This window comes from Bufo gargarizans, chromosome 1 (assembly GCF_014858855.1).
Source record: "Bufo gargarizans isolate SCDJY-AF-19 chromosome 1, ASM1485885v1, whole genome shotgun sequence".
NCBI classification, from domain to species: Eukaryota; Metazoa; Chordata; class Amphibia; order Anura; family Bufonidae; genus Bufo; species Bufo gargarizans.
In genome coordinates, this window is record NC_058080.1 from 37,550,966 (window position 1) to 37,560,361 (window position 9,396).

A 9,396-nucleotide genomic window follows, 5' to 3' on the forward strand; every position below is an offset into this window, starting at 1 on the left:
CACTTCCTTCATGTAACCACTGGGGGCGCACTGATATAAATTACAGGTAATGTACATTAACTACAGCCGCACTTCCTTCATGTAACCACTGGGGGCGCACTGATCTCATAAATTACAGGTAATGTATACTAACTACAGCCGCACTTCCTTCATGTAACCACTGGGGGCGCACTGATATAAATACCAGGTAATGTATACTAACTACAGCCGCACTTCCTTCATGTAACCACTGGGGGCGCACTGATCTCATAAATTACAGGTAATGCATACTAACTACAGCCGCACTTCCTTCATGCAAACACTGGGGGGCGCACTGATCTTATAAATCACAGGCAATGTTTAACTGCAGCTGCACTTTCCACTTGTAACCATTGGGGGGCGCACTGATCGGCGGCTCCTTGACACGGACTGATGTTGTTGGGCTTCCGCGGATGCTGATGGTTACATTAGCCGATATTTATGCTACGGGTTTGAACCTCCTGAAAAAACTATACATCCCAGTATGCCACGGGACGGAGACAGGAAGTGACGTATGTTCTGCAGGGCCGTGTCACGTTACTAGGTATCTGCTTCCTGTCGCGGGGTCACTATAGAGGCAGCGGGACAGGTGAGTGGGACGTGCAGGTGTCCGGAGGAGTCATGTGACCTCATCGCGCGCTCTGCTGTCACCGCTCCGTCTCATGTTGTTTCTTCCTTGTTGCAGCTTGCTGTGTGAGCGGAGGAGAAGGCTTGCAAGGACCGGTAGCAGAGCGGGGCTCCTCGGCGCCATGGTGTACGCCTTCCTCATCCACACAGTGGGGGCCCCTGGGCCCTGCCGGCTCCTGTACCAGCGCCTGTTCTGCTGCGGGGCGGTGGAGGAGCAGCGGCGGGCGGAGGAGGATTTCCTGGAGAAGGAGCAGGTCGGGCGGAAGCGTCAGCTGACGGCGGTGGCCAGGTGTGTCCGGCAGGGGGCAGCAGCGCCATCTCCTCCCTGTCCTAGGACTCTGCTCAGTCCCAGGGCTCTCAGGATGGACGCTGCGCTCATCTCCTCTCAGTCCTAGGACTCTGCTCCTCTCAGTCCACAGCTCAGTCCCAGGGCTCTCAGGATGGACGCTGCGCTCATCTCCTCCCTGTCCTAGGACTCTGCTCCTCTCAGTCCACAGCTCAGTCCCAGGGCTCTCAGGATGGACGCTGCGCTCATCTCCCCCCTGTCCTAGGACTCTGCTCCTCTCAGTCCACAGCTCAGTCCCAGGGCTCTCAGGATGGACGCTGCGCTCATCTCCCCCCTGTCCTAGGACTCTGCTCCTCTCAGTCCACAGCTCAGTCCCAGGGCTCTCAGGATGGACGCAGCGCTCATCTCCCCCCTGTCCTAGGACTCTGCTCCTCTCAGTCCACAGCTCAGTCCCAGGGCTCTCAGGATGGACGCTGCGCTCATCTCCTCTCTGTCCTAGGACTCTGCTCAGTCCCATGGCTCTCAGGATGGACGCTGCGCTCATCTCCTCCCTGTCCTAGGACTCTGCTCCTCTCAGTCCACAGCTCAGTCCCAGGGCTCTCAGGATGGACGCAGCGCTCATCTCCCCCTGTCCTAGGACTCTGCTCCTCTCAGTCCACAGCTCAGTCCCAGGGCTCTCAGGATGGACGCTGCGCTCATCTCCCCCCTGTCCTAGGACTCTGCTCCTCTCAGTCCACAGCTCAGTCCCAGGGCTCTCAGGATGGACGCAGCGCTCATCTCCCCCCTGTCCTAGGACTCTGCTCCTCTCAGTCCACAGCTCAGTCCCAGGGCTCTCAGGATGGACGCTGCGCTCATCTCCCCCCTGTCCTAGGACTCTGCTCCTCTCAGTCCACAGCTCAGTCCCAGGGCTCTCAGGATGGACGCTGCGCTCATCTCCCCCCTGTCCTAGGACTCTGCTCCTCTCAGTCCACAGCTCAGTCCCAGGGCTCTCAGGATGGACGCTGCGCTCATCTCCCCCTGTCCTAGGACTCTGCTCCTCTCAGTCCACAGCTCAGTCCCAGGGCTCTCAGGATGGACGCAGCGCTCATCTCCCCCCTGTCCTAGGACTCTGCTCCTCTCAGTCCACAGCTCAGTCCCAGGGCTCTCAGGATGGACGCAGCGCTCATCTCCTCCCTGTCCTAGGACTCTGCTCCTCTCAGTCCACAGCTCAGTCCCAGGGCTCTCAGGATGGACGCTGCGCTCATCTCCTCCCTGTCCTAGGACTCTGCTCAGTCCACAGCTCAGTCCCAGGGCTCTCAGGATGGACGCTGCGCTCATCTCCTCCCTGTCCTAGGACTCTGCTCAGTCCCATGGCTCTCAGGATGGACGCTGCGCTCATCTCCTCCCTGTCCTAGGACTCTGCTCAGTCCACAGCTCAGTCCCAGGGCTCTCAGGATGGACGCAGCGCTCATCTCCTCTCTGTCCTAGGACTCTGCTCCTCTGTCCCAGGGCTCTCAGGATGGACGCTGCGCTCATCTCCTCCCTGTCCTAGGACTCTGCTCCTCTCAGTCCACAGCTCATTCCCAGGGCTCTCAGGATGGACGCAGCGCTCATCTCCTCTCTGTCCTAGGACTCTGCTCCTCTCAGTCCACAGCTCATTCCCAGGGCTCTCAGGATGGACGCAGCGCTCATCTCCTCCCTGTCCTAGGACTCTGCTCCTCTCAGGATGGACGCCGCACTCATCTCCTCCCTATCCTAGGACTCTGCTCCTCTCAGTCCACAGCTCAGAGTCCCAGGGCTCTCAGGATGGACGCTGCGCTCATCTCCTCCCTGTCCTAGGACTCTGCTCCTCTCAGTCCACTGCTCAGTCCCAGGGCTCTCAGGATGGACGCTGCGCTCATCTCCTCCGTCCTAGGACTCTGCTCCTCTCAGTCCACAGCTCAGTCCCAGGGCTCTCAGGATGGACGCAGCGCTCATCTCCTCTCTGTCCTAGGACTCTGCTCCTCTCAGTCCACAGCTCAGTCCCAGGGCTTTCAGGATGGACGCTGCGCTCATCTCCTCCCTGTCCTAGGACTCTGCTCCTCTCAGTCCACAGCTCAGTCCCAGGGCTCTCAGGATGGACGCTGCGCTCATCTCCTTCCTGTCCTAGGACTCTGCTCCTCTCAGTCCAAGGCTCAGTCCCAGGGCTCTCAGGATGGACGCCGCGCTCATCTCCTCCCTGTCCTAGGACTCTGCTCCTCTCAGTCCACAGCTCAGTCCCAGGGCTCTCAGGATGGACGCTGCGCTCATCTCCTCCGCCCTAGGACTCTGCTCCTCTCAGTCCACAGCTCAGTCCCAGGGCTCTCAGGATGGACGCAGCGCTCATCTCCCCCCTGTCCTAGGACTCTGCTCCTCTCAGTCCACAGCTCAGTCCCAGGGCTCTCAGGATGGACGCTGCGCTCATCTCCTTCCTGTCCTAGGACTCTGCTCCTCTCAGTCCAAGGCTCAGTCCCAGGGCTCTCAGGATGGACGCCGCGCTCATCTCCTCCCTGTCCTAGGACTCTGCTCCTCTCAGTCCACAGCTCAGTCCCAGGGCTCTCAGGATGGACGCTGCGCTCATCTCCTCCGCCCTAGGACTCTGCTCCTCTCAGTCCACAGCTCAGTCCCAGGGCTCTCAGGATGGACGCTGCGCTCATCTCCTCCCTGTCCTAGGACTCTGCTCAGTCCCATGGCTCTCAGGATGGACGCTGCGCTCATCTCCTCCCTGTCCTAGGACTCTGCTCAGTCCACAGCTCAGTCCCAGGGCTCTCAGGATGGACGCTGCGCTCATCTCCTCCCTGTCCTAGGACTCTGCTCAGTCCACTGCTCAGTCCCATGGCTCTCAGGATGGACGCAGCGCTCATCTCCTCTCTGTCCTAGGACTCTGCTCCTCTCAGTCCCAGGGCTCTCAGGATGGACGCTGCGCTCATCTCCTCCCTGTCCTAGGACTCTGCTCCTCTCAGTCCACAGCTCAGTCCCAGGGCTCTCAGGATGGACGCAGCGCTCATCTCCTCTCTGTCCTAGGACTCTGCTCAGTCCCATGGCTCTCAGGATGGACTCTGCGCTCATCTCCTCCCTGTCCTAGGACTCTGCTCCTCTCAGTCCACAGCTCAGTCCCAGGGCTCTCAGGATGGACGCAGCGCTCATCTCCTCTCTGTCCTAGGACTCTGCTCAGTCCCATGGCTCTCAGGATGGACTCTGCGCTCATCTCCTCCCTGTCCTAGGACTCTGCTCCTCTCAGTCCACAGCTCAGTCCCATGGCTCTCAGGATGGACGCTGCGCTCATCTCCTCTCTGTCCTAGGACTCTGCTCAGTCCCAGGTCTCTCAGGATGGACGCTGCGCTCATCTCCTCCCTATCCTAGGACTCTGCTCCTCTCAGTCCACAGCTCAGTCCCAGGGCTCTCAGGATGGACGCTGCGCTCATCTCCTCCCTGTCCTAGGACTCTGCTCCTCTCAGTCCACAGCTCATTCCCAGGGCTCTCAGGATGGACGCAGCGCTCATCTCCTCCCTGTCCTAGGACTCTGCTCCTCTCAGGATGGACGCCGCACTCATCTCCTCCCTATCCTAGGACTCTGCTCCTCTCAGTCCACAGCTCATTCCCAGGGCTCTCAGGATGGACGCTGCGCTCATCTCCTCCCTGTCCTAGGACTCTGCTCCTCTCAGTCCACTGCTCAGTCCCAGGGCTCTCAGGATGGACGCTGCGCTCATCTCCTCCGTCCTAGGACTCTGCTCCTCTCAGTCCACAGCTCAGTCCCATGGCTTTCAGGATGGACGCTGCGCTCATCTCCTCCCTGTCCTAGGACTCTGCTCCTCTCAGTCCACAGCTCAGTCCCAGGGCTCTCAGGATGGACGCTGCGCTCATCTCCTTCCTGTCCTAGGACTCTGCTCCTCTCAGTCCAAGGCTCAGTCCCAGGGCTCTCAGGATGGACGCTGCGCTCATCTCCTTCCTGTCCTAGGACTCTGCTCCTCTCAGTCCACAGCTCAGAGTCCCAGGGCTCTCAGGATGGATGCTGCGCTCATCTCCTCCCTGTCCTAGGACTCTGCTCCTCTCAGTCCCATGGCTCTCAGGATGGACGCTGCACTCATCTCCTCCCTGTCCTAGGACTCTGCTCCTCTCAGTCCACAGCTCAGTCCCAGGGCTCTCAGGATGGACGCTGCGCTCATCTCCTTCCTGTCCTAGGACTCTGCTCCTCTCAGTCCCCAGCTCAGTCCCAGGGCTCTCAGGATGGACGCTGCGCTCATCTCCTCCCTGTCCTAGGACTCTGCTCCTCTCAGTCCACAGCTCAGTCCCAGGGCTCTCAGGATGGAAGGTGCGCTCATCTCCTCCCTGTCCTAGGACTCTGCTCCTCTCAGTCCACAGCTCAGTCCCAGGGCTCTCAGGATGGAAGGTGCGCTCATCTCCTTCCTGTCCTAGGACTCTGCTCAGTCCACAGCTCAGTCCCAGGGCTCTCAGGATGGAAGGTGCGCTCATCTCCTTCCTGTCCTAGGACTCTGCTCAGTCCACAGCTCAGTCCCAGGGCTCTCAGGATGGAAGGTGCGCTCATCTCCTCCCTGTCCTAGGACTCTGCTCAGTCCACAGCTCAGTCCCAGGGCTCTCAGGATGGACGGTGCGCTCATCTCCTCCCTGTCCTAGGACTCTGCTCCTCTCAGTCCACAGCTCAGTCCCAGGGCTCTCAGGATGGATGCTGCGCTCATCTCCTCCCTGTCCTAGGACTCTGCTCAGTCCACAGCTCAGTCCCAGGGCTCTCAGGATGGATGCTGCGCTCATCTCCTCCCTGTCCTAGGACTCTGCTCCTCTCAGGATGGACGCTGCGCTCATCTCCTCCCTGTCCTAGGACTCTGCTCAGTCCACAGCTCAGTCCCAGGGCTCTCAGGATGGACGCAGCGCTCATCTCCCCCCTGTCCTAGGACTCTGCTCCTCTCAGTCCACAGCTCAGTCCCAGGGCTCTCAGGATGGACGCAGCGCTCATCTCCTCCCTGTCCTAGGACTCTGCTCCTCTCAGTCCACAGCTCAGTCCCAGGGCTCTCAGGATGGACGCTGCGCTCATCTCCTCTCTGTCCTAGGACTCTGCTCAGTCCCATGGCTCTCAGGATGGACGCTGCGCTCATCTCCTCCCTGTCCTAGGACTCTGCTCAGTCCCAGGGCTCTCAGGATGGATGCCACACACATCTCCTCTCTGGCCTGGACATCTCCACCTTATTATCCAGAATCCCACAATGTCTATCTTCTATATCATCCTTCTCATCTCACTTTCTAAAACTTAAAGGGAACCCGTCATGTGGATATTTGATTATAATCTAACTAATTATATACAATCACTAACTACCAAAAAGTGCCTTAGATGTATTCACTTACTGGTGTGACAGATGGTTACCTCATAATATACACTTAAAGATGCCGCATGCTAATGAGCTGATTGGAGTCCAGCGTGATGTCATTGAGTCCGGCGTGATGTCATTGAGTCCAGCGTATATTTAATTCACAGCTATAGCCACTCCCCCGCCCACCTGCTGCTGATTCCTATGGAAACAAACTGTCACTCAGCAGCAGGTGGGCGGGAGAGTCAGGAGCTCATGAATATTCAGGACTCATCATTATCAGCTGGAGCTTTTCAATACAAGATGTTGGCAGATTAGAGTCAATTAAAGAAAGTGACCCAACATTTTGCTAAGAGAATCAGTCACTTATTTATGTTGCCCTTAGTTAGGACACCATAAAACTGGTGACAGGTTCCCTTTAACATGGATAAAACAGAATTCATCATCTCTCCCCCATCAGACCTATCACCATCAATGGCGGCACACTCTCCCCAGTCAACCAAGTCCGCTGCCTTGGAGTGACCTTGGATTCTGCCCTCTCCTGACCGCACATCCAAGCCCTTTCCATCACCGGCCGCCTCCAACTCAAAAACATCTCCCACATCCGCGCTTTCCTCAACCAAAAATACTCGTACCTGCCCTCATCATCTCCCTCCTAGACTACTGCAACATCCTCCTCTGTGGCCTTCCATCTAGCACTCTCGCACCCCTCAAATCTATCCTCAACTCTGCCCCCCCCCCCATTTGCCGATCCCTTCACTTGCTCCCCATCTCCCAGAGAATCCACTTCCTATGACATACGAGCCGTCCACAACCTGTCCCCTCCGGACATCTCTGAGCTTCTTCCCAGACACATGTCCACATGTGATCTCCTCTCCTCACAAGATCTCCTCCGGGATTTCTCCTGTGCTTCCCCCACACTCTGGACCCCAACATATCAGACTCACCTACAGTGGAAACCATCAGGAGGAACCTGAAACCCCACTCTTCAGACAAGCCTCCAACCAGTGACCCTGCTGCCTCTATACCGCCATGGCCCGCTTCACCCTCACCTCCCGTGTCCTTCATCCATACCCTGTAGATAGTAAGCCTCGCGGGCAGGCCCTCTCTCCTTCTGTACCCGCTGTAATAATAACATTTCTGCTCCCGCAGGCGGGTGGAGTTCCTGTGTCTCCTGAGGCGTCAGTTCTCTCTTCCAGCCGCTGACCCAGAGGAGGCGCTCACGCTCCATGAGGAGGATGTCGGGGTGCTGGGGCTACCTCCGGGGGAGCCCTTCCTGCAGGAGATGACTGTGCTCTGGGTGGGGGTTCATCACCTTGGCTTCTCTCTGATCTGTGACCCCCAGGAGAACCTGACGCTGGCGGAGATGACGCTGAGGATGATGGTGAAGTATCTGCTGGAGACGCTGCGCCTCCAGACTCACAGCAGCAACGCCATCCTCCGGGCCGACAAGATGGAGCTGGCCCTGAACGCCTTCATCCCGCAGGGGGCGCTGCTGTTCCTCAGTCACCAGGCCGTGCAGGCGCTAGAGAAGGAGCTGAGCAGCTGCATGACCCTCTGAGGAGCCTGCCACAGCGCCCCCTGGAGAACACAGACTGTACTGAGGGGGAGAAATGGGGCCACAGCGCCCCCTGGAGAACACTGCCTGTACTGAGGGGGAGAAATGGGGCCACAGCGCCCCCTGGAGAACACTGCCTGTACTGAGGGGGAGAAGGCCCCCGCGCCCCCTGGAGAACACTGCCGTACTGAGGGGGAGAAATGGGGCCACAGCGCCCCTGGAGAACACTGCCTGTACTGAGGGGGAGAAATGGGGCCACAGCGCCCCCTGGAGAACACTGCCTGTACTGAGGGGGAGAAATGGGCCACAGCGCCCCTGGAGAACACTGCCTGTACTGAGGGGGAGAAATGGGGCCACAGCGCCCCCTGGAGAACACTGCCTGTACTGAGGGGGAGAAATGGGGCCACAGCCGCCCCCTGGAGAACACTGCCTGTACTGAGGGGGAGAAATGGGGCCACAGCGCCCCCTGGAGAACACTGCCTGTACTGAGGGGGAGAAATGGGGCCACAGCGCCCCCTGGAGAACACTGCCTGTACTGAGGGGGAGAAATGGGGCCACAGCGCCCCCTGGAGAACACTGCCTGTACTGAGGGGGAGAAATGGGGCCACAGCGCCCCCTGGAGAACACTGCCTGTACTGAGGGGGAGAAATGGGGCCACAGCGCCCCCTGGAGAACACTGCCTGTACTGAGGGGGAGAAATGGGGCCACAGCGCCCCCTGGAGAACACTGCCTGTACTGAGGGGGAGAAATGGGGCCACAGCGCCCCCTGGAGAACACTGCCTGTACTGAGGGGGAGAAATGGGGCCACAGCGCCCCCTGGAGAACACTGCCTGTACTGAGGGGGAGAAATGGGGCCACAGCGCCCCCTGGAGAACACTGCCTGTACTGAGGGGGAGAAATGGGGCCACAGCGCCCCCTGGAGAACACTGCCTGTACTGAGGGGGAGAAATGGGGCCACAGCGCCCCCTGGAGAACACTGCCTGTACTGAGGGGGAGAAATGGGGCCACAGCGCCCCCTGGAGAACACTGCCTGTACTGAGGGGGAGAAATGGGGCCACAGCGCCCCCTGGAGAACACTGCCTGTACTGAGGGGGAGAAATGGGGCCACAGCGCCCCCTGGAGAACACTGCCTGTACTGAGGGGGAGAAATGGGGCCACAGCGCCCCCTGGAGAACACTGCCTGTACTGAGGGGGAGAAATGGGGCCACAGTGCCCCCTGGAGAACACTGCCTGTACTGTGTGGGGGGGGGGGATTGGGCCACAGCGCCCCCTGCAGCACACAGCCTGTACTGAGGGAGCAGGGGGTCAAGAAGGGGGGAATGGGGCCACAGCCTGTACTGTGGGGGGGGGGGGGGGATTGGGCCACAGCGCCCCCTGGAGAACACTGCCTGTACTGGGGGGGGGGGGGGGGATTGGGCCACAGCGCCCCCTGGAGAACACTGCCTGTACTGGGGGGGGGATTGGGCCACAGCGCCCCCTGGAGAACACTGCCTGTACTGTGGGTGGGGGGGGATTGGGCCACAGCGCCCCCTGGAGAACACTGCCTGTACTGTGGGTGGGGGGGGATTGGGCCACAGCGCCCCCTCGAG

The 9,396-nt window shown here is 59.5% G+C and overlaps 1 protein-coding gene across 1 annotated transcript; it reads left to right on the top strand.

The window, feature by feature from the left end:
- The first annotated feature begins 450 nt into the window (after window positions 1–450).
- On the top strand, window positions 451–7,956 carry AP5S1 (adaptor related protein complex 5 subunit sigma 1). The gene is made up of 3 exons (XM_044294888.1): window positions 451–607; window positions 704–934; window positions 7,402–7,956. Exons 2-3 carry the CDS (start codon window positions 768–770, stop codon window positions 7,808–7,810), a joined length of 576 nt encoding a protein of 191 aa, XP_044150823.1. The 5' UTR covers window positions 451–607; window positions 704–767; the 3' UTR covers window positions 7,811–7,956.
- Window positions 7,957–9,396: the final 1,440 nt, after the last annotated feature.

Coding starts and splice junctions, on each gene's coding strand:
- AP5S1 (XM_044294888.1), top strand. CDS start 768: ATGGTGTACGCCTTCCTCATCCACACAGTGGGGGCCCCTGGGCCCTGC. Junction 935..7,401: donor CAGCTGACGGCGGTGGCCAG/GTGTGTCCGGCA, acceptor CTGCTCCCGCAG/GCGGGTGGAGTTCCTGTGTC.